Genomic DNA, 24,988 nt, shown 5'->3' with positions numbered 1-24,988 from the left:
TTAAAAAGAAACCCAGCATCTTTTATTTAATTAACAACAGAGGTTAAACCTAATGAAAACTTGTTTTGAAAGTTTTACACATATTCTTTGTATGAGTAAGGTCAGAGAGAATATGGTCACTACTGGGTAACATTATGAGGAGGAGGAGGAGGAGGATGGGTTAGCTAAAGGTAGAGACCACATAGAACAAAAGGTGGAGGAAAAACAGGTAGTAATAAAGAACAGTATTCCATTGTCTCTATTTCTCTCCTGCTGCACTCCTCATCTTCCATTTTGCAGTCAGACAAATGACAAGAAAGCTCACACCATCTCTCAGCCCATGATTTCTCCCTGTACACACACAAAGACATCCCGGGGAGCTGAACCCAAGTGTCACCATTGAACCAGCAATCCCTGGGCTGTATGTGCAAATGAGTGTTACCTGTGTGGCGTGCTATGCCTTAGTCATGGCCGTGCCTGCTGGGAGAGACTAGTTCTCTCACAGGATGGTGACAGAGACCAAAGGCCTCCTGCGAACCCTACAGGATCTAAGGACACCCAAAACACCCATGCATGTTTACCTGGGGAGCCCGCCAGAGAGTCCCCTCTGCTGAAGGCGAAGGTACGAGACACAGAGACAGGCACTAAAGAGTCAAGGGCCAAGGATTTGTGAGATGCAAAAGGGAAGATAAACATAAAAGAAAGACAAAGAGCAAAGTGTGTAAGTCATGCTGTTCTTGAATCTTCACAACGTTACATTTCTCCGCTTCTGAAAACAGGGAAATTGCATCCTCTCACAAAGTCACTCTCCAGAAGGAGGAATATAAAACAGAGTTTGTTGAAAGTCTTCTGAAAAGATGTGCAGTAATCTTAGAGGGAATGAGACCTGTCAAGAACAGGCAGTGTCCTGGCAGGGACTGTGTGTATGCAGCATTCTCTCTGAGCCAGCAAATGCACTGGGAGTCCAGCACCGCATCAGCACCAGGCTCTCCCAACTGCCAGACCTGTGGGAAGGCTAAAAGCAAAGTGCACGCTCCTACAAGGGGCGGCCTTAAGGAAGTGGAATCCTCCTGCCTCAGGCTCCTAGGAGCTCCTCGGTGGTCACAGCACTGGGGAAGAATGGTGCATTGCTATGTCGAGGGGTGTTTCTGTCTGGGAATCTGTCTTCCGTGTTCTTACACGATTATTCTGAGGGCCACCTTCCTTGGGGACTAAATGAAATCAGTCTGCAGGTAACAGCACACTGAAACATGCAACTTCTGTAGCCTTATCTGCTGCACCAGATGATTTTACTGAAATTACCCATATACACAGGGGAGTGGGAGAGCTTTATACCTACCTGATAATCATTTACTCTAACACCAGATGTCGAAGAATATTGGCTCCTAATGTAGTGAGACATATGGAATAAGAAACTCCATAGTCTCAAGAAGCATCCTAGAGCTTCCTGGGCTGCAAATTAAATGTATACTCCACCAAACAGGTGGGAGACAGTCTATCCCTGCCTACCTCACCCTGTGGGCAGCCATTCCCTCTACCCTGAGCTCAAGCCTGGTTCCTTCAGAGTTCTAGGCTCACTGTGGTCCTCCTGGGTTCTTGGCAATCAGACCCAAGATAGAGGAGACAGTGCTGGCTGTGTTCCCTTTGCCCTACACAGGAAAACCAGGGGGACTTACTCATAACCTCAAGTTCAATTCTGAGGCATAGGTCCCAGGACGAGTGCTCTGGCAAATCTGTCATCCCATTTATCTCCTTCAAAGGCTAATAAAGCTACAGGCTGGCTTTGAGGACAGGGGTAGTTTGCTAGACCAAGACCCTGTAAGAATGTACTGCCTTAAGCTCTCCTTTGATTTCAGGTTGACGTTCTTGGCCAGTGAAAGATGCCAGGTGGCTGGATCCCTGGGCTGAGGACGCATCTGGGACAACTGTGAGGTGTGGAGGCCCTGGCAGATATTTCACACTGGGGAGGGCTTGGGGGGGGGTGGACAACAGAAAATTTTTCCATACCCATACTGCTAATTCGATTTCTTTTTCCTTCTGAAGATTTATAAAGATGCTCAGAAGTGAGGTGAGGGAAAGAGTTTAATGCTACTTTTTAGTTAACCAGTTTTGAAGGAGAGGTCAGTGTTGCAAGTTTACTCCTGTCTCACTTATAAAATGGAAGGATTTTGATAGAAAGAACTAGAGACAGGAAGAAAGGGAGGGAGGAAACCAGATAACATCTTTCTACTACTTCTAATATATACATGTGTATACATATACACACACATATACTTTTTAAGAAAAGCCATTCAAATTAGGTGGGCTGGGAAGTCTCATGTAGCTCTTTGTTTCCACCTCCTTTGGTCTTCTGAAAGAGCCAGAACAAGGCCAACAGAGGTAAGTAACATTTAGAATCCTAGGAATTACTCCACTTTGAGCAATCCCTAATATGATGGATGGAAATCTTTAAAGAATCAAGATTTACCTGGTCCTCTAGCCCATCCCTCACCCATCCAGAGTTCTTGTTCTAAGATGATGAGCTTCTTCATCAAACTTGAGATTTGTTGGCTTACATAAGTATATAATTTTACATTTTACAGATCTTCAGCTCATGTTGGGCTATGTCTTAGGTATGGGCAGGTACTTCAACTTCATTTCAGCCTCCTTCTGGGCTAGGTTGTGAATTACACTGTCAAGTGTTCCAATCTTTCCACACAGAAGTTGCATTCTGGAACATGATGGGTCTCAAATGTGTATTTCATTGTGCTATGTGAACTAGTATGGACACTGGAATGTATCTGGGTGTCATCAACTCACTGGGTAATTTGGAGCAATTCTTCAGTATCTCTGTGTTAAAATGGTATCTACCTTTCATATCCCAGGGACTGTGATATCAAACTTTAGAACCCTCTGATAAATACTGATATAGTGCACTTTGTAAAGTATCTTTTATAATAAAAGAAAACACCCCATTTGGCATTAAAATAGCCACCTTTGTAAACACCAACAGCTGAAAGCAATGCAAAATTCAGACCAGTGAATTAATAGGCAATCTAGACAAATAATTCTTTCTGGATCACACTTACATTCCAATAAATGCCATGCCTTCTAAACGCAAGGGCAATAACTACACACATGAAACAGCAAGAAGGTAGAGCACAGAAGGGGCAGAACAGACCAGCCATCAGCCCTGGGCCAGCCCCCACCATTCACATGCACAGCCAGCTGGCAGCCAGCTCTCTACCAGCTAAGATGTGGTGACAAGGAAAGAGATGTAGATAAGCAACATATTGCACCAGCCTGGGACTTACATCCTAAGATCTTGCAGTCACTTCCTACTGACCCCACAGACACAGCAATGACTTACTAGGGTTTTCAAATAAAGGCCAGTGGGTGAATTATATCACAGCAGAGAAGGAAAGGCTTAACCTCCACCAGAGCACACCAAACACCTGCCTTCATTCCCCAGCATGTGACAACACATGGTGTCCCGCCCTGCCCCCTCCCCCCCATACTTTGCTCCCCGTCACTCATCACTTGCCCATGAGCAGAGAAGCAGCAGAAAACATTGCAAACGCAGAAACTAAGCACCTGTGGTCTGTGGGTACCTGGCAGGAGGCAGTGTTCTTGGCAGAGCATTACAAAGAGGCTGCCAACATTTGTGTTAGCCCCAGCCCAGGCTCAAAGTGCTCAGTCCAGGTCCCCAGAGTGGGCTGAGGCAGGACTACGATGGGGGCAGATGAGGGAGGGGTTTGAGAGATACATACGAAAGACAGAGGATCCAGCCAGACTTCCAACCTTCCGCACATCGTTATCTAAGGACAGAAGGATGCAGTGTGTTTCAGAGGCAGTTCAGAAAACACACCTTCTTATGGGAATGCCCCCTCTTCCACCCCACCCCCAGCACCAATTAACCCTGCAAAAACCAGGCGATCAGATGGAAGTGTAAAAAGCAAAAGAAACTTGTCTTTTTGGATGGAAAAATATCCACTATCCACTCCTAACACTTGATAATGTTACAGTCTACCATGTACTTCTACAAACAAACTCTCTTAATAAAAAATGACTCATACCCATTTTACAGAGGGGGCAACTAAAGCCTAGGAAGTTAAATGGCTTGTTCAGGGTCTCTAAGAGGAGTCAGGACTTGAACCCAGATGTTCTTTCCTATAATATTCCATTGCTTCCCCAATAACCTGAGACTTGGGAACAGGAATACCTGAGCAAGCAGTGGTCATGATGGCTGGGACACCATAGTAGGTGAAGGCTCCATTCTCGAAGCGAAGGCCTTCCTTACCAACCTCCACTTCTACTTTACCCTGGAGAGAGAAGGAACTGTGCTAAGGGTGTGTACGAGCACCTCCACTCCTATTACTGACTATGACCCTAAGCACTTTTGTCTGGATAACAAGTGGACTTACATTCTTATCCCAGGGAGATGTGAAGTCTGTCCAGACTCATTTCAAAAATAGTGCCTCCAACCTCAGTAGCCCTTTGCAGTAAATTAACTGCTTAGTCCATAAAGGAGCATCCAGTCCTGAATAACCAAGCTCTCTTTGCATGCTATGATGGCCCTTTCATGATGAATGGCCAGGCACCAGCTAGCCCTGGGCTCTGTAAACTGCCCCACTGGTTTAGTGGGGTCTGAGTAGACCATCTTTAAGTCTGGTTGAGACAAAATCTGATTCTGTGCGGAGCTTATTTGTTACCAGTGATAATGACAGCTAATGGGTAGCATGTAGTGTGTGTCTATGGGCCCAGTACAGTGTTATGCACACGCGTAGATTCTTGTTCACTCGGTCCCACAACCTTATGAGGCCCATACTGCTTTTATCCCCAGTTTACGGAAGAATCAATTAGAGTCTCAGAGAGATTAAATGACTTGGTCAAGGTTAGTTAGGAAGTGGCAATACTGGAATCTTAAAGCCAGATCTTTCCAATTTCTGAAGCAATACTCTTGCCACTACATTTTACTCCCTCCAGCTTTTATTTGAAAATGGTTAAGTTTACATTATGCATAAAATAGATTATATGAGTTCATTATGTTATATCAACAATTTAACAAGACCCTCCTTGATTTCCAGCAGTGAAAATCTCCACTTTTGGAGAAGGGAGGTCATGTTATTGAGGTTATTTGGACGGATGCGTGTGAGGCCCATCACAGGGTCAGAGCAGACAGGCCGTAGGTGGACTGTAACAAAGAGAGGCCATGTCTAAGTCGATTGAGTTTAATTAAGATTTTAAGGCAGTCACTATATTTAGGGTCCATAAGATTCTGTTGAGGAGAGATGGGAAATAGTGACAGCACTAAGGGTGGAGCCAGGCCAGAGAGCCAGCAGCGTCACAAGCTGGAACCACACATGACGTGTATTTACGCCAGGCCTATTCAGGCACTCAGGCAGAAGGCGATGGTACCTATGTGAGCACCAGGAAGATGCCGCACCTCTTTCATCTGGTCTTCAGTTCCCTTCCTGGTCCTATTAAGGAGGAGAAGATCTGAGAGAGTGCAAAGGCTGACATGTGGCAGAGAGAATGGATGTGTTCCACAATGCCTCCAGGGAGTGGAGCAAGGAGTGGGTGGGAGTCCGATATGGTGAGATTTCAGTGTGACAGAGGGAAGGGCTTTAAACAAGAATCATCTACAGTTTGCGGGGGGGGGGGGGCAATGGACAGTTCCATTTCTGGGGATTTCTAAGCAGACAAGGAGGCATTTGGGATTCTATAGGACAATGGTTTTGGAAGTTCAGCCACAGAACCCCTCTGCTGGAAAAGTACCCACCCCACCCCACCATCGACACTGCTGACTGGTTAGACTAAATGCCATCAAGATCCCACCACTCCCAGGACACCAGTCAGTCATACTCGGCCCCTTCTGTGGGTCATGAACAAACGTCCTCCCCAACTGGCCTTGCCCTGAAGCAGCAAGCTCAGTCTTCGAACCTGGCACTGGGGAGGCACGGCCATTCCTCTCCAGCCTGGAGATGCCGTTGTCCTGCCCTGAGAGGGTCTCCAAATTTCCCACTCACCTGGAGAAGCAGCACGAAGTAGTCCACGGGGCGGTTGCGCTGGTAGAGGTAGTGTTCTGGGGCCTTCTTGTTCTTCTCGTCAAACTTTAGCTCCTGGATCACATTGGGATGTTTCAGGAGCCGGAGCAGGATCTTCTCCGAAAGGTACAGAGATTTAAAGGGTTCCACCTCTAGGGGAGATAGGGAGGGAGGAAGAATCGCAGGTGGAGGAATCAGGATGGGCAAAACCAGGGCATGTATCTAGGGCCACCTCCATTCATGTTCCTGGGCACCAAGCTGGCAGGGCTCTTGTGATTCTCTCAGGTGGAAGGGGTGAGGGTGGTTCTTAAACCTGAGTGTGTGCCTCAGGTTTTCACCATGCCCTCTGGGGAGTGTATCTCTGTGCTGGCACACTGGAGAACCAGGTCACCATTTTGGAAATGTCAGTTTTGCTACTTATTTTTTTCTTGATTTTATTTACAGTTGTACGTGGATTTAAAAAAGAAGGCAATTTCGCCATTTGCAACAACATGGCTGAACCTGGACGGCATTATGCTAAATGAAATAAGCCAGACACATAAGGACAACTATGTATGATACCACTTACATGATGAATCTAAAATAGTCAAACTCATAGAAGCAGAGAGTAACAGCATGGTTGCCCAGGCCTAGTGGGAGGGCGACTTGGGGGAAGTATTGGTCAAAGGGTGCAAAATTTTTTATGCAGGATGAATAAGTCCTAGAGATCTCCTGCATAGCTTAGTGCCTATAATTAGCAATACTATACTGTATACTTAAAATTGTGCTAAAAGCATAGGATCTGATGCTAACATATAAAAAATAATAATAAATAAAGAGGGTGGGAGGAAACTTTTGGAGGTAGTGGATATGTTTATGGCATAGACTGTGGTAATAGTTTCACAGGTGTATACTTATCTCCAAACTCACGTTGTTTGTGTTAAATATGAACCACTTTTTGTATGTCAATCATACCTCAATAAAGTAGTTTAAGAAGAAAGAGTAATGATAAAAAGAACACAGATAAGTAAGCCATGTGAACAACAAAGGCTTTAATGCTATGATCAAATGAAATACAGAAAATTCAATCTGGCTTATTTGTAGGACATGTATTTGTTGAGTGAAATGAAATTCCAGGGCGCCTGGGTGGCTCAGTCAGTTAAGTGTCCGACTTCTGCTCAGGTCACCATCTCACAGTTCCTGGGTTTGAGCCCCGTGTGGGGATCTGGGCTGACAGCTCAGAGCCTGGAGCCTGCTTTGGATTCTGTGTGTGTCTCTCTCTCTCTCTCTCTCTTTCTCTCTCTGCCCCTCCCCAACCTGTGCTCTATCTCTCTCTCTCTCAAAAATAAATAAATAAACAAAAAATTTAAAAACAAAGAAATGAAATTCCAAGTTAATAATACAGAGAGTTAATTACTGGATAAGTTATCAAAAATGTGAAGCACTGTTGTACCCCATTTACATATTAACAAATATTATATGGGATGTGATGTGATGTGATGGAAAACAGGCAGGCAGTAGAGAAATCTGTATTCAGAACCAGAAAACATGTTGAAAACTACTTTAAAGAAGCTCCAATTTAAACTTTTCTACTTGTTGGCACCCGGAACAGTATTAGCACTCATTATATTCTCAATAAATCTATGTTGGATTCACTGACAACAGAACTTAGTCATGGGTGTGATCATTCTAAGTCAGCACCCTAATTAGGCCTAGATCAGAGACACATTTTAGCTGCTTTACAAGAAGGAGAAATTTGTATTTGGATCCTCTCGCTTTTTTTTTTCTTTCTAGAGATTTCAAGATTCACAATCAACTTCTGTATTTTAAGAATTTGAAGGTCACAAGCCTATCTGGTCCTAGGAGGTTATGGGACCCCAGGCCTTGTGGCTAGGTGGGACAGGGCCTTTCCCTCTTCAACAGGAAGATCCTTGGGGGCACCCCAGCTTCAACAGGATGGAGCTCGGCTCCTGCCAGGAAGCAGGTAGAGGAAGGGAAAAGAGCAGCAGTGGTTCCTTTAGCTCTTTTCTAGAGTAAAGGAGAGAAAAGCAGAGTTGAGTTGTACTCACTTCCACCCAAGATCAGGCCTGGGGCTGAAAAAGAAAAGTACGTGGCATCCTGTGGCCCTACCTAAGGCACCCCATCCCCTGGGACAGTGGTTCTCAGTGTGTGCTGCACACTGGTTAGGTTAAGAATGATTGGTATGTGGGTTTCACCTTCTAGATTCTGCTTTACTTGCCTGGGGAGGAGACACAGGTGGGCAGAGTCATACCTGTGGCCATGAAGCGGTGCGTGGCCAGCAGAAGCTGTGGGGAGATCTTCACCCTCATCTCCGAGTCGGAAAGCTTAAACAAGGAGAAGTCATGCCGCTTCCTCTCCCGGTGTGGGACCCTCTGCTTTTTCCGATTGTCGGCTGTAGAATCACAGGAGACAGATGGCGACTATCTCAGAATCGCTGGTGATTTTTGGAAGTTTCCCCAGAGTCACATGGGACAAATAGATCCTTTGGGATCACATGAATTTCTGCAAAGTGTCAACTATAGGTGACATTACAACTTCTTTCCCAGGAAGCAGAAGGATGTTGATTGAAGGTGGGAGACAGACGCTGCCATGTCTCAGTATTATTTACACTTAGGTGGTATAGAGTGGAAAAGGGGACAGGCTGGCCTGGCACCCCCAAGGCTGGGGCTCTAGTGCCAGCTCCCTTCCTTACAAGCTGTGCAACCTCTCTAAGCATCAGAGTGTGTGTGTTTTAATCAATACAATGAGGTTAATAATCAGCAATAACACTTCTACGTGTGCCATGCAGTTATTATGAGACTCCAATCAGAACCTACCTGTGAAATGATTACAAAATGGCATTCATACATGAGGGACTAGCATTCTCAGCATAAAGAGGATTGGCAGAGCCCAGGAGGTTTCTGCCTCTGCCCTTCTCTCGTCCCCAGAGCTGGGCTCACCAGGTCTCTTCCTGCTGATTTAAACCATGCCCTGAGCACCCGAGGCATGTCACCCAAAGGACATAGGTGGTCACCTCTTCCCACTGACAGTTCTCCTGCTCCAACCCTAGCCTCTCCCCTAGGAGAGACTTGAGAAAAAATCAAGGGAAGAAGAAAGGAGAAGGAATGGGGAGAGCCCTATAACTTACAAAGGGGGTTCTCTAGGCAGGGCTCTCAGACAACCTAGAGGGACCCTAGACAGTCTGTGATATTGATTGAGAATATCTGCTTTTTCCAATTTAATTTTTTCTCCCTTATTTTTTAAAGCTTGTGTTAAAAGATATTTTTTTAGGGGTAGGGAGAATGTTTTCTTTGGTCATGTGTCTTTTGCTTTCCCTTAGGTTTTGGGTAAAATTTTGAACTGTCTCACCTATTTCATAGTGCTAAGGGGGGCAGAGAAAGGGATTTTGGGTTTTCTCCAAACTTGGCCTGGAGACAAAAAGGGCTGCAGGGAACTTTCAGTGCAGGCTGAGTGGATGCAGTGTAAATTAAAGGGAATGAACCCCAAGGAAAAGAACCAGGGCCCCAGAATCTGGCTCCCTGGTATTGTCCTTCTCCTTTTGGAGCTCACTTCAGCCCCACTGTTTGGGTTTCCTTTTAGAAGTCAGAAAGTGCCCTCCTATCGTGCTGCTGTCTCGTGGGCTTATCTTGGACTCTGGGCTGCTGCTTGAATGCTCCTTTTGCTTGGGTAGCAACAGTGGCAAGAAGCAGACCCGGCTGTCCTGTGGGTCAGGGTCAAGTGAGTAGAAACACCGTATTCCCGGTTCCTTGGCCTTCTCACAGCTTTAAGGAATCATGCCAGAAGCTTATTTATAAGGGCAGGAAAACCCTCGCCTTCTCCTTTAGATAGAGGATTGCTTAGCAAGAGAGCAGCAAATACAAATATCGGATCAATTCTTTTGTTCTCACTGGTGAGCAACCTTCGGATTTATATGACATGCTTGCGTAACTATCCCCTCTCCCTTCTCCATCAGAATGCCACTTAACATTTCATCATTGGAGAATCATTCATCTGATCTTCCTCTTTGTTCCCATTGTTTTAACAGTGAGTATTGGGAGCACTAAAGTTGTTAAATGCTGAAGTTGTTAAATGCTGGAGGAAGGAATGTACTCATTTAGACTACTATCATTACTTAGCCACTAACACTTTAGTGTGAATGCCTTCTTCAATATACCTCCTGAGACACTTGGGAATTTTTAATCAAGAGTGGCGGGCAGAGGTGAAGGGAGAAGGGAATGGGGGTGGGGGGGTGTAGAGGTTAATCCCTATTGGAAGAAGTTGGGCCTGGCCATGGTATCACAATAAAACCAGATACTGTGACACTCTTGCTATGTTTTGTCAAGGCCTGGTCCACCTTTTAACTTTGATCTCTTCTAAGTGTAAAGGGAAGGTAATTTTTCTGCACCACTCACTGCACCACTCACTGCCTTACAGCATGAAAGCTTTTTCTACTGGGAGCTAGTTTCTGAATGGCTGCTTCTAGCAAATAAGGGCAGGGGTTTGGATGGAATGGGCTATCCAAGGCAAGGAAAAGGGACTGCTGTCCCATGAAGTGAAATTTGGAGGAGGAAATACTTCCTGGCCTAGGGATTCCCACAGATTTAGATAACACTCCCATCCCACAGACACAGCAAGCCTTTGTAGTGTTTGCAACCAAAGCTTTGACAAGGCTCAGTAACCAAAAGCAGTGTCACTGTCTACATAGAGTCCATATTGTTCCTGAGGGCTCAGGGGGTGGGAGGGTGAGGAGAAAGGAGATAGGGTGGGTGCTGGGGATGGGAAGGGAGAATGAGAAACCAGGCTGTAGGGCTGAAAAAGCATGAGGGAGAAGAGCAGTATCGAAGAAGGGGTATTTAAGGTTTTGGCTTAGGTTGTGTGTGGGCAATCTCATGGCAGTCTCCACGCATGCTGACGCTGCGGTGTGAGCCGACTGTGGGAACAGTTCCAGGGAGTGCTAGGTTCTGCGTCTAGGCGGATGAAGAGACAAAAAAAAAAAAAAAAAAACAACACCGGGGACAAAAACAAGGGCAGAGTGGCCACCTGAGGCACACTTGGTTTCTTCTAGTTCTTTTTCCATCCAAAGGCCAGGAGGTCCCCTTCTTAATCTTGGCTCGGTTCCTGAAGGTTCTCTCCTGATAAACATCTAGCTAGCATGTTCTCAGTGACTCAGGGTGATTCAAGCCAGGGTATCTTGCCATGCCAGCACCTGGCATTTGGGGGATGACACACAGCAATGATAGGCTTGTCCTGACACCCTCTCACAGCCTATATCAAACTAAGCCAGCTCTGACAGTCTCAGAAGAAATAGGATGACCTTAGACAACAGCCAAGGCCATGCACTTACTGTAGAGGTCAGTTTCATCCAGGATCTCCGACTTAATGATCTCTTCTATGATGTCCTCCAGAGTGACAATGCCCATCACCTCATAGAAGGGGTCCCCTTCTCCCTCATTATTCACCCGCTGGACAATGGCCAGGTGAGATTTTCCTGGAGAACAAATGAAGTCCCAGTTAAGCTCTGGTACATTTTTAGAAATCTTTCCTGATGAGAAATTACACAAAGTTGCTCTGTGACCAATCTTGGGACTGAACTCATCTTAGGACCTCCTTGAAATATGAAGTTTGTATACAAGCTCTTATAAATGCAAACCTTGTACTTTTGGATCTGTCTCTTTTTTAGGAAAGTTACCTAATATACATAAAGGCAGTTACCTTTTTTTTCTTTGAACTTTCACAGATTAGGAAGTGTATCTAAGTTGAAGGAGGATGAATAATCTAATTGAAAGAATGAAAATTTGGAATCAAAAGAATTAGGTTTGAAGCCCTTCTCCTCCTCCAAATTTCCCCTATCCCTTCTCCCTAACTATTCTGGTTACTGTATGTGCAACTGACCCTAGGAAAATCATTTAACCTCTGCTGAGTCTCAATTTTCTCATCTAGAATTAGGGAATAATACCAGTACGGTGATTTAAAAAAAATGTTTATTTATTTTTGACACAGAGAAAAAGCACAAGCAGGGGAGGGGCAGAGAGAGAGAGGGAGACAGAAGATCCGAAGCAGGCTCCATACTGTCAGTGCAGAACCCAATGTGAGGCTCAATCTCACATGTGAGATCATGACCATAGCTGGAGTCAGACGCTTAACCAACTGGGCCACCCAGGCGCCCTACCAGTATGGTGATTTTAAAACATGATCCCAAATTCTTTGATACATCTCTTAACGAAAGGTGTGGTCTCTGTCTCCTTCCCTTGAATCTGGGTGGGCCTGTGACTGAGTCAACCAACAGAGGACAGGCACATGTCTGCAATGTGACCTCTGAGGCTAGGTCATAAAAGGCCCATGGCTTCTGCTGCAGAAATGCTCTAAGAAGGCTGAGGCCACCATGGTGGAGAGGGCACATGTGGACGCTTAGGTGACTGTTCGAGCTGAGCCTGGTCTTCCAGCCATCCCACCAAAAGTGCGAGATAGGTGAGCGAAGCTGTGTCCAGTGGATCTGCCATCCCAGCTGATCCAGCCCCAGCTGCTGGGTTTCCCCACCCCCACCCCCACCCCTGCCAGCCATTTGAGAGTCTTCTCCAGCTGCAGGTACAGACACTGTGACGCCGAAGTGAGCAAGTCCTGCTGTATCTTGTCCAAATTCCCAACTCAGAGAACCTGTGAGCTTAATAAAATGGTTGTTGTTTTACGTTTCTAAGTTTCAGGGTGGTTTGCTAACAGTCATGGCAGCTAGGATAACCAGTAGCCATAAAGTGATCACGGAGCTCGGGTGACTTAGTGGGTGTGTGAAAGTGCTCTGTAAACTATAATGTGTCACAGGCAGTTAATTTTTATTGCCCAACAATGAATAATAAGAGTCAACACGTATGGAGCTCTAATTATGTGTCAGGCACTTTTTGGAGCACTTTGTGTGTACTGATTCATCTGATCCTCCTAACAATCCCTGAGACAAGTACTATCACTATCTCCATTTTATAGATGAAAGAACTGAGGCACAGATTGGTTAAGTGACATGCCTAAAGTTACACAGCCCATAAGTGGCAGAGCTGGACTGCAAATCCAGGTAACTGGATTTAGTCCTAACCTAAGGACTGAGTCTTACCTAACAGTCCTGCAATACTGCCTCACCTTGGTTTGTTTTTATCTGCTGATAAACACATTTCCTGGTCCTGTTTTTAAAATGCAAATCTGGGTGGTTCTTTTCCTTGGCTAAGAGACATTTAAGGAGAAAATCTAGGGTACTGACTTAGAAGATATTCTTGCCAAAAAAAAAAAAAAAAAAGGAAGTTCATGCTTTATCAGTGTTATCCTTTATAAGCTTGGCCAATGCTAAAAATATCAGATAAGAGGAGTAGTCAGTTTGCTGGAGGCATAATTAACCATTGGAATCTAAACACATGAATTTCTGTATCAGATACCTCAAATCACAAGATAGCTACCTTTTGGGGGTTTTAATTATGAGATGGGTTTTGTATCGCTCAAGAATGGTCTTTAATTTCTTCTCCACCTTCAACCTATCCTTCAACTATCCCCAAACTCATCTGATCATGCCACTACCCTGCTCAAAAACCCTCCAAATCTCCTTAATATGCACAGAATCAAATCCAGACTCATTGGTTTGGTATTATCAAGACAGCAAAATGCCCTGCTACATTCCCTACTCATTCTATACTCCAGGTGCACCATGTTAACTTCACTCTCTCAACCCTGTCTATGTGTATTTTCAAAGTCTTCGTGCACATGGTCTCCACTGGCCCTTCAAGATCCAGCTCAGGGGCCAGCTCTTCAAGAAAGTCCTCAAGAAAGATCTGCCCCATTCTGAATCTGAACGCATCTCTCCTGGCCTGTTTTTGAAGCCCTTGATAACTCTGTTAGAGCATTTGTCAGTTTGCTGCTTCTCATAACTAGCAATGTATGTGTTCTCTATTGGACCATGTTTCTTCCTCAGGCCATAAGACCCTTCAGGATGTACACCAAGACAGGGTACCTTCCATATAACAGGCAGGCAAATAAATGCCTGATGAATGGAACTGAGACTGAATGAAAATCCATAGTTGATACAATAGATGATATTAAAACCAGACACTAAAACCTTTATTTTCTAGATAAAATACAATGTATTTAAGTTAAAATTTAAACTCTACACCAGTGGTTCTAAAATTATCCTTCTTTGAAACAACTGCAACTGCATTTTATAGCTTAAATTAGCTTATGTTAATTGTTAGAATGTGATCAATTTAAAGGGGTTTTTTCCTCAACACATTGTTCTTAAACTTATGGCACCTGTTCTCACTTTTATGCTAACACGTGCTAACAGATGACAGAACAAATGGCTAGTATAATGAAGAACTCGGAAAAGTGATTTCTTAAAACTATTTTCTGTAAAACTGTATAATTTTTATACTGTGGAGCTCAGAATATATATAATGCAGCCATACAGCCATACTTCTGGCCGCTAAGAGATTAGTTCATATAATGGGATTAAATACTAACATTTTATGATGTTTCACAAAGAGTACCGTAACTTCCATCTGAAAATCAGCCACTGGTCTACACTTTATAAGGCTGATTTGAGGACACACCATGTGATTGCCAGGGAATAGAGATTTTAAGTCCTAATTATGTAATATTCAAGACAATACTCTTCTGTACTTGATTAGAAATACTTTGTAATTCACAATTGGCCTTTCTGATTCCCTCAAATACCTATAGAGATCTACACACAAATGAAGGAAGTCATTCTTTCTTGGGAAGAGACTGAAAAGGAATCAGAAATCACACAGCCTTGTTCACATAACCTCTATTCAAGAGACCAGCTATGTCCATAACACACATACCTGAGGTCCACTCTCTCTCAAAAAGGTTGCCCTTTAAGAGACCTATTTCCCTATACTCCTGTTTCCTGGGCCCCAGAAGGGTTGGGGGTGGCTACCCGTGAAGGCAATCTTGAAACATGGAAAATGTAGTCACTTCCTCCTCCCATAGTACTTTGTATAAATCTCTCTTTTGACATTTATACTAACAACAATAATAGCTATTATTATTATAGCAGCTACAATCTGCTATATCCACTCTAGGGGCGAGACATAATTTCACCATGCTGTTGTTCTCTACAAGTGATTCCCCCTACTATGATGATAAGCTTTCTGAAGGGCAACAGCTATGTTCTACTTAATCTCCATTTCCCCAGAATCGAAGAATAGCACCTGGCACAGCATAAGAACTCCGTAACTAGCAGGTGACAAATGGATATCCATATGCAGAAGAATGAAGTTGGATGCCTACCTCACATTATGACTCAAAAGTTAACTCAAAATGGATCAAATGCCTAAATGTAACAGTGTAAACTACAAAACTCTCAGAAGAAAACATAGGAGTAAATCTTTGTGACCTTGGAATAGAAAATGTTTTTTAGATAAGACACCATAAATACAAGAAAACAAGAAAAAAATAGATACGCTGGACTTTAGAATACTTTTAGGATGTATTTAATGACTACCAGCAAATCATATATCTGATAGAGAGCTTGTATCCAGAATATATAAAGTGTACGACACATAAAAACACAACTCAATTAAAAAGGGGGCAAAGGATGTAACTAGATAGTTACCTGAGGAAGATATACAACTGGCCAATAAGCACATGAAAGGATGCTCAGCATCTTCATCATTAGGGAAATGCAAATCAAAACCCTAAAGAGACAAGACTTCACACCCACCAGAATGGTTAGAATAGAAAAGATAACAGCAAATGTGGATGCGGATAAACTGGAACCCTTAGACACTGCTGGTGGGATTGTAAAAGAATCACCTGCTTTGGAAAACAGTTTGGCAGTTTCTCAAAACATTAAACATAAATTATCATATGATTCAGCAATTCCACTCTTAAGCATACACCACCCAAGTAAACTGCAAACATATGTCTTCACAAAAATATGTACACAAAGGTTCCTATTATTCCTAATAGCTAAGCAGTTGAAACAACCCAAACATGCATCAACTGCTGAATGGATAAATAATATGTGGTATATCCAGACAATAGAATATTATCTGGCCATAAAAAGGGAACGAAGTACTGATACATGCTACAACATGGACAAACTTTGAAAACATTATGCTGAATGAAAGAAGCTAGACCCAAGGGAGCCACACCTTGTATGATCCCATTTATATGAAATATCCTATGAATAGGTTAAATCTATAGAGAAAGGAAGTCGACCAGTAATGTCCAGGAGCTAGGGGAAGAAGGAGGTGGAGAGAAACTGTGGGGTTTCTTTTAGGGTGATGAAACGTTCTAGAAGTATACAGTGATGGTTGCACAACTGATGGTCCACTGAATTGTATACCTTAAAAGGGTGGATTTTATGGTATGTGAATTTTATCTCAATAAAGCTCTTAATTTTTTAATGTTTATTTATTTTGAGAGAGATAAGAGAGAGAGACCGAGTGGGGGAGGGGCAGAGAGAGAGTGGGACAGAGGATCCAAAGCGGGCTCTGTGCTGACAGCTCCAGAGAGCCCGATGCGTGGCTCAAACTCACGAACCGTGAGATCATGACTTGAGCCAAAGTCAGATGCTTAACCAACTGAGCCATCCAGGTGCCCCTCAATAAAGCTCTTATTAAAGCGAATTGGAAAGAAAGAACCAGTGCTTGAATGAACAGGAAGTCAGTGGGTGAGTAAAAATAGGAACTGTTTCACAAAAAGAGAATAGGCTGAAATATAAGGGCAACACTGGTTTGGACACGGGTGGTGATGCTGCTGGTAAAATGCTAGTTTAGAGTACTTGCCGTCATTTTGTGCTCTAGGACATGGCAAAGACCAAAAGTGGGCACAGGCAAGGCCATCAGGGGAATAGGAATGGGGAAGAGGGCACCACCTTATAAATTTCGGTGGCTGTGGAAAAGCTGAGCAGGGATGAGGGCTTGTCACAGCTGAGAGGAAGGAAATCTAAGAACAAAGATATCATTAAGATATAATGAGGCAAAAGGTAAGGTAATGTTTTAAATGGAAAACTCATGAATGCTACTGCTTTATGAGGTATTATGAGGTCCGTGTCCCTGGACCATATTATTGCAACACTGAACACCAACAGATGGGAAATCTGTGAGCTGAGTTGAAAGATATAGACACAGTGGGTTTTATGCAATGCACTTTTCTAAAACTTAAGGCTACATTTGCCTCTGTTGTAAAGAGTATATTTAAAAAGATAAATAATAAATATTTTTAAAAAAGAGTATATTTTATTCAGGTTACTGGTGTTCTACTCCTGGACTGGTAACTATAGAGTCTCTGGCCTCTGGCTTGAATCCCTAACATGTTCCTAGTGTCCAGCCTCAGCAGAATTCCCAGCTCTGTCCTGATGGTTTGACTTGCCAACATACCTTCCCTAGCTTCTAGCAGCTGTGAGCTCCTTAAGCCTTGGTTTGTTTCCCTCCAGCCTGGGCTACTTTCTCCCAGCTTTGGATTTACAGCCTCTAGTTTCAATGCTGTCCACATCCCGATGAAACACAAAGTAGAGAATACATGTCTATGGCCTGAGCCTTGATTGGACCACAGCGTTAGGATGGTTTTGTTTGGAACTCTATCCTCAATGAAACATAAGGGGTCAGTCATAACTTTCTGGGATCTTAAACAGGGCTATCTGGAGAGACCCTCCAAGCCCAATGCTTTGGAGTACACTTCACTAGTTCAGTGCTTCCCAATGCTAGCTGTACATGAGAATCATCTGAGAAGAGACACCTGGGTGGCTCAGTTGGTTGAGTCTCTGACTCTTGACTTTGACTCAGGTACTGATCCCAGGGAAATGGGATTGAGCCCCATATCGGGCTCCAGGCTTAGTGTGGAGGGGCTCCCTCTGCCTCTCTCCTCCACTTGCACTCTCTCTCCAAAATAAAAAAAAAAAACCTGAATCATCTGAGAAGCTATAAATACATTCTAAAGACTGGATCTCACACTCTGAGATTCTGGTTTCAACAGTATGGGGTGGGGCCATGCCATCAATAGTTTAAAATGTTCCTTAGGTGATGTTAATGTTCAGTCAAGGCTGAGAACTAATAGTCGGTTCTCAAAGTGTGCTCCCTGGACCAGCAGGATCAGCATCACTTGAGAACCGAGTTAGAAATGCAAATTGTCAACACCCACCCCACACCTAGTAAATCAGAATCTCAGGGGTTGTGCCCAGAGATCTGTGATTTTAACAAACTTTACAGCTGATTCTGATGCAGGCTGAAGTTTGTAAACCACTGGTTTATGGTTAGGCTCCATGGCACTCTGGTTCTTTGCCTGATGACTTACTAATGAGGAAAAACAATAAGCACTGAGATGTCTAGTAAAATCCTAGTCTCTTTGGTGTACCTGGTTTAAGTCACCAGATGCTAAGAACTTACTAAAAGACAGAACAGAACTGCCTGGAACAAAGGGTAGTTGTAGTAGCCAGCTGATGAGTGCTCTCTCTCATATGATGTGGTGGTTATGGTATTTTGCTGACATTGGGCAGGGAGTATGTGTTGGCTGTTTAATGCTGAGTTTGAAAATGGGTTTCTCATAGTTTTTGTATCGATCACCTCTGAAACAAGCTTGAGGTGCTGCACTATCTATTAGGCTTCTGATGTATCTTGGGTCAATAAAATTTCCCACTACTGAAAATCAAATTAGTCATTTCTGTTGTCCCCCAAATCCAAAGGATGAGTGCTAGTACAGGTTGCTGGTAGTAGTCTATCTCAACACCAATTGCATTAACATACCCAAACCACACGTCAGATTTCTTAGAAGGGCAACTAGGTTTTCAGGCATTGCTTTAAATTTTTTTTTAATGTTTATTTATTTTTGAGACAGAGAGAGAGAGAGAGAGAGAGAGAGACAGAGTGTGAGTGGGGGGGGGGTGGGCAGAGAGGGGCAGAGAGAGAGGGAGACACAGAATCTGAAGCAGGTTCCAGGCTCTAAGCTGTCAGCACAGAGCCCGATATGGGGCTCAAACCCACGAACCGTGAGATCATGTCCTGAACGGAAGCTGGACGCTTAACTGACTGAGCCACCCAGATCCCTCTCAGGCATTGCTTTTAAAGTAGAGGGCAGGGATGCAGCTAAACATCCTGCAATGCCCAGGACAGCTCTACAATAAAGAATATCGATTGTGCTGAGGTTGGAAACCTTGCTTTAAAGAGACAGAAAGTTAGCAAGTGGCAGCAACATCACAACTATATTTCAGTATTTGAAGAAGCTGAAACATTCTCCAAGGGTCTTTAATAGATATAGTCTCTAGATGGTTTCGGCACATCACAGAGAAGAGCTCCTAAGGCCCCTGTTAGCATACATCTTGAAAAAAAAAAAAGCGAAGAATTGATTTGCTTCCTCTCTCTTTTAAAAATAGCTACAACACTTTGGTAAGGTAACTGTTCCCAAAATAAAATATAGAAGCTAGGACAAAAGCATAATTGCTTGGAAATAGAGAACAAAGGAAAGCAGAAATCATTTTATGCTTTCATGGTTCCTGCCTCACTTATGACCTTCACCTTGTAAAACACACTGACATTTGCTACATTTTTATCCTCCCTGGTGTCACTGCAGCATCTTTCATTCATTTAGTAGACAGTACTGACTCTTTTTTCTTACCTTGGTATATCATTCTACCTTGGGGTTACATTGAACTTGAAGTGTGTTCCCTGAAGCAGCAGCACTGACCATCACCTGGGCACTTCTTCAAAATGCAGGTTCTCAGGTCCTACCACTGACTTACAGAATCAGGATTCAGGTGGTGAGGTGGCGTCCAGACAGCCGTTTCAGTGATATCCCCGGTGAGTCTCATGCACACTGAAGGTTGAGAAGCACTGCTTCTGACACTTGCTACTCAAAGTGTGGCCCTTGGACCAGCAGCACTGGCATTGCTGAGAAGCCCGTGGAGGCAGCCATTCAGCCTCTGGCTCAGCGGTCTGAGTCAGGGTCTGCATGTCCTCAGACCTCCAGATAATTCTTATGGGCTCTCATACATTGAAGTATGAGAAGAATTAATTGGTTAAGACCCTGGTTGCTTCCCAACTTTATGGCTGACATTTTTCTGTTTCCACTGAGGATTCCTTTATCTTCATCTAAAGATAAATACATGTCAAAGTCTCTAGCTCAGTGAATCTCAACCCTGGCTGCATGTAGGAGCCACCTGGGGAGCTTTAAAACCTATTGATTACCTGGGTGCTACTCACAGAAGTCCTGATCTAACTGGCCTAGGGTACAGTGCAGGCATTGGGATGTTATGTTTCAAACTTCTTCAGGTGACTCTACTGGGCATTTGCAGTCAAGAGCCTTTGCTCTGGTCCTTGATCTTCTGTTCCTCTCTCTTCCTGATTACAGATCCCAGCAGAGCCCATCACCTTAAATATCACCACCACCTCTTTCCTGAGGACTAAGTTTATATCTTAACATCAGTGTCTATTTTGAACTCCTATCCTGCTTTACACATTTTGCCTGAGCTCTCTCCTTGTCTTGTCAAAATCGCTTATCTCAACAGGAACACGTGATCTTCAAGAGCCATTATCCCCGATCTTCCTGCCGCTTCACTATAGTAAATGGTACCATTAACTTTCTAGTTACCCAGGGTCATAACTCAGGAGTCATTTTTTACCTTCTTTTTCTTTGTTTCCTATTAGGAAAAAAAATCCCCACATTCTTGCAATTCACCTTTTCTTCCTTCATTTTACCAATAAGTATTGTTGATAAATGACTACTACTATGGACCAATCATTATTCTAGGCACTAGAAATGCAGCAATGAACACAACTAACAAAATCATTTTCCTTCTGTAGCTTACATTTTAGTAATTGGGGGTGAGAGATAATAAGCCAGATAAATAGTGTTACATAAAGTCAGTATCACAGCACTAAGATGAAAAGCAAAGCAGGGAAGAGCAATGGGGAAGTGTATAGGTGTTACAATTTTAGGTAGCAGAGGGCAGGGATTAACTCCCCAAGAAGGTAGTACTTCAGTAAAGATCTGAAGGTGGTGAGGTGGGGAGCCCTGTGGATATCTGGAGGATACCTTTGCAGTAGAACAAAAAGCAAAGGCCTGTAGTAAATGGAAGTACAACTGATGTGCTTAAGGAATGGCAAAGATGCCAGTGGGGTGGCTGCTGAATGTGGGAAAGGACAGTAGTAGGAGCCAAGGTCAGGGAGGTAAGGGATAGGGTAGGTACACCTGTGATAAAGCCTGGACGGCCTTTGTAAGGACTTGGCTCTTCAAGTGACATAGTCATTGTAGAGTTCCGTGTTGGTGTGTTTTTGTTTTTTGACAAAAGAGTGATATGATCTGACTTATGTTGTTTTTTTTTAGAGAGAGAGAGCATGCATCTGTATGTGCATACATGTGCAGGAGAGGGGAGGGGGGCGGAGGTGGGAGGGGTAGAGACAAAGTCTTAAACAGACTCCATGATCAGTGTGGAGCTTGACACAGGGCTCAATCCCATAACTCTGGGATCATGATCTGAGCCAAAATCAAGAGTCAGATGCACAACCGACTGAGCCACCCAGGAGCCCTGACTTATGTTTATAAGACTCTTTTTAGCTGTTGTGTTAAGAATGGACACAAAGTGGGTGGGGGTAGAAGCAGAGACACATCATAGGAAGTTCTGGCCGTCAACCAAGTGAGAGATGGGTGATGGCTTGGCTGGGAGGCAGTAGGGGAGGTGGTGAGATGTAAGCAGATTCTCCAGATATGCTGAAAGCAGAGCCTACATGAGGGACTGGATGTGGAGCAACAGTGAAAGAGAAGTTTGGGCCTGAATGACAAGAATGGAACTGCAATTTCCAGAGTTTGGGAATATTGTGCAAGGAGTCAGCTTGGAAGAGGCAGCAGGAGCTCAGTTCTGAACAGTTTAAGTTTGGGATGCCTTTCAGACCTCTAAGTGGAATGTCAAGTAGTAGCTGGAACCATAAATCTGGAACTTATGATATCTTTGGGAGAATGAATGAAATAGTCATGGAAGTGAGACTAGACAAAGATCCATTTCTGAGCCCTGAGGTGTTCTAACATTTAGAGGTCACAGATGCAACATTCATGCAACAAATATTTGAGTATCTGATATGAGAAGGCCCTGCTCAGTGAATGTGATGTAGGAGGAATCAGTAAAGGAGCCTGAGAAGGAGCATCCTGAAGGTAATGAACTCTAAGAGATTTTCTCCATTACAACTGCAAGTGCACAGTCCTTAGTTTCCACCTCTGCATTGGATCCTGGACAACTGCATTAATTTCCTAACCGATCCTCCCTGTGGTTTCTCCAGTTCCAATCCATTCTATCCACCAAAACAAGATTGACTGCCCCCACAAAGCATTTATGAGCTTACTCCCCGCTTCAGTAACATGTACAAGTTACCAGGGAGGATTATTCCTGAAGTCTTCTTGCTGCCATTAATGGCCTCCATGTATGATTTTTTTTGTTTTTTGGTTTTTTTTTGTTTTTGGTATATACCTTGCCTTCTTTTGCACTACTCTATCAAAATGGATTGTGTTTATTCCCCATTCAGAAAATAACTGGTCCAAGGATACTCAGCTAATAAGTGGTAGAGCCAATATTGAGCTCAGGGAAGTGAACAGGACTCACCTAGCTGGGGTTTGTGAAAAGCTTCAAGACAAGTAAATGAGACTGGATACTTGAACTTCAAGCCTCTCAGACCCAGAGCCTATCTTGGAGGCAGCCTATGGGGCCAGTTTGTCTGTCTCCAGGTTCAGGCTAAACATAACCAGAGTCCTTAGCTTAAAAATTACCATGATGACCTGGCTAAGCTTTGACTAATGGTGACATTCTCAGGCCATGAGCCAACCTCAGACATGAAGAAAGACACTGAAAGGCAAATAGACCTGCCTAAGTTGCCTAGAGATCATACAGTTCTGGGCCAGCCCAGGGGCTATGACTCAACTAGGCTGGTCCTAGGGAGGAGAGAGATGTGGCTCTCAGGGGTTCTATTCGAAGTAAGCCAGACTCCAGAGGTAACCTTAAAACCCACCCTTTTGAAGGTTCTCATTCCAGGTAAAGACAGTCTACAGCTACTCCAACATTCTCTTCCACTGTTTCTGATCTAAATCAAGCTGACTCCCGAGAGCACACCCCATTTTCCAGTTTTTGCCCTAGTGGTAACTGCCATACCTATTAAACCCTAATCTTTATAGTATCTCTGCCAAATAGGGATTGTTACTACTACTATATGGATGAGAAAATGGAGACTTAGAGAAATAGTGACTTGTCTCTAAGTAGCTCTCACTTCTGTTCATTATGTACAGCCACGTTTACATAGGTTGGATCAGAGAAAGCACTTGTTACACTAAATGACTAACTAGATACAATTCATGTAATTAGATCAGGGAGGTAGAAGGCAAATGGTGGAGTGTCTTGAATGTGGTACAGGCATTATCTTCAGCCTTTGCAGTAAACTTACAATATAGTATCATCATTCCCATTTTAAGAAGGGAGATAAGCCTCATTCAGAGTCGTAGAGTGACCTTCCCTAGTCACACAGCCAGGAAACATAGAAGCCAGGATCTAAGCCCAGGTGTTTAGGAATCTATGTCTGTGGCTCCGTGGTCTGAGGTAGTTAAGTCATAGATGTGGCTTCTGATTCTGCCTCAGTCACTAACACTGAGTAGGACACTCCTGTCCCCAGATCCCAGGTGCCTCATATACAAAAAGGGAAAAAATTCTATTGACTTCACCTGCATGGTCGGTACAAAATGAGTTACTGTTTTGGAAAGATCTTTGCAAATGTAAAGATTAACTATAAGGGATTATCATCACTATTTTTATTATTTGTCTTTTCTGGGCCTCAGTTTCCTCCACCTTAAAATTAAAGGATGAGAGCAGGTGACCTCCAAGGTGCCTTTTTTGGCTCTAAAATTCTCTACTTTTATTAGTCTAAACAGTCCTGGGGCTACAAAAACAGTTTTGTTTTACAGGATGCTTCTTTGTGATAATATATGATAACACGGGAATTCTAATAGTGCCAATAGTTACAGCGTCTAGCGTTTACAAAGCGTTGTGAACTAATGTTTATCTAACGTTTATATCTTAATATTGAAGAATTCCACTGGAGTAAGATGAGAAAAAGATGCTTTGACACATGATAGATTTTTCTAAAAAATCTACAGAATCAAATCAAATCACTTTCTACCAAATCAGGAAGAGAAGCACAAAAATGTTACCTTACCTAACCAGCCTTGTAGCAACCACCTTGATTTGGAAAAACAAAACAGTTCCTTTCCCTAGTTTATTAAAATAAAAAGGCTGTACTTTGTAGTAATTATCTTACTCTACTTCATCTAAAATAGAATAATCAATACACTTATCACAAAAAATTTTCTCGAGCCACTAAAAGGCAATTATAAAAAAGCCAACAGTGTAGAACACCATGGTAACCAGCATCACCAGGGCATGAAAACATAGTTGTTAGTCACTAGGATCTAAGCTGGTTGGCAGTTTGGCTTGCTAAGCAACACTCAAAAATAGCAGTGTAACAACCCATTAACTGAAGATATGACTTTGCACAGCTTTGAACCTGCCCAGAAGGAACTACCCCAGGTCCATACACCAACCTCATGCACTATTAGGCTCCCAGTCAAGGCCTAAGTAGTCATTTATTCAACAAATACTTATTGAAGCTTACTATATACCAGGCACATAATTCCCAACACGTGTATTTACTTGATTTCTCAGTTAAACAGAAGCTCTGAAATAGACACAGAAAGAGTGGTTTTGTGATGGGTGAGGTTGGGGGATGGATTTGCTTGAGGCTGACTCAGAGAGAAACAGCAGCTGATAGCCAGAGCCAGAGGACAGAGAAAAAGAGAAAAAGTAGACAGTGGACTGCTTTATAATACAGCATAAAATAACTACATTCTCATGACCATGATCCTGCGTCATCAAGAAAAGATTAAGTTATATTTAGGATCCTTTCCCAAGGAAGGCAGGAATGGGCATAAAACATTTTAGAAATATCACCACCAAAAATGGTTAAAATATACAGTTTTGGCCT

The 24,988-nt window shown here is 43.4% G+C and overlaps 1 protein-coding gene across 2 annotated transcripts in view; it reads right to left on the bottom strand.

Annotated features, from left to right (window-relative positions):
* CNNM1 (cyclin and CBS domain divalent metal cation transport mediator 1) overlaps positions 1-24,988 on the bottom strand; it is a 59,392-nt gene that overhangs the window by 23,337 nt on the left and 11,067 nt on the right. The window contains exons 2-7 of one of the 2 annotated variants that reach the window (XM_027062820.2): positions 11,329-11,472; positions 8,257-8,397; positions 5,988-6,157; positions 4,181-4,280; positions 3,729-3,776; positions 561-623 (exon numbers count right to left, since the gene is read on the bottom strand). In XM_027062820.2, coding sequence (XP_026918621.1) covers positions 561-623; positions 3,729-3,776; positions 4,181-4,280; positions 5,988-6,157; positions 8,257-8,397; positions 11,329-11,472 — 666 coding nt within the window. The remainder of the gene's footprint in view (positions 1-560; positions 624-3,728; positions 3,777-4,180; positions 4,281-5,987; positions 6,158-8,256; positions 8,398-11,328; positions 11,473-24,988) is intronic. The other variant, XM_027062821.2, reaches the window with a different exon arrangement.

The sequence above is a fragment of the Acinonyx jubatus genome, chromosome D2 (genome assembly GCF_027475565.1).
Source record: "Acinonyx jubatus isolate Ajub_Pintada_27869175 chromosome D2, VMU_Ajub_asm_v1.0, whole genome shotgun sequence".
Lineage (NCBI taxonomy): Eukaryota > Metazoa > Chordata > Mammalia > Carnivora > Felidae > Acinonyx > Acinonyx jubatus.
This window is presented reverse-complemented; position numbering and strand designations above follow the sequence as displayed.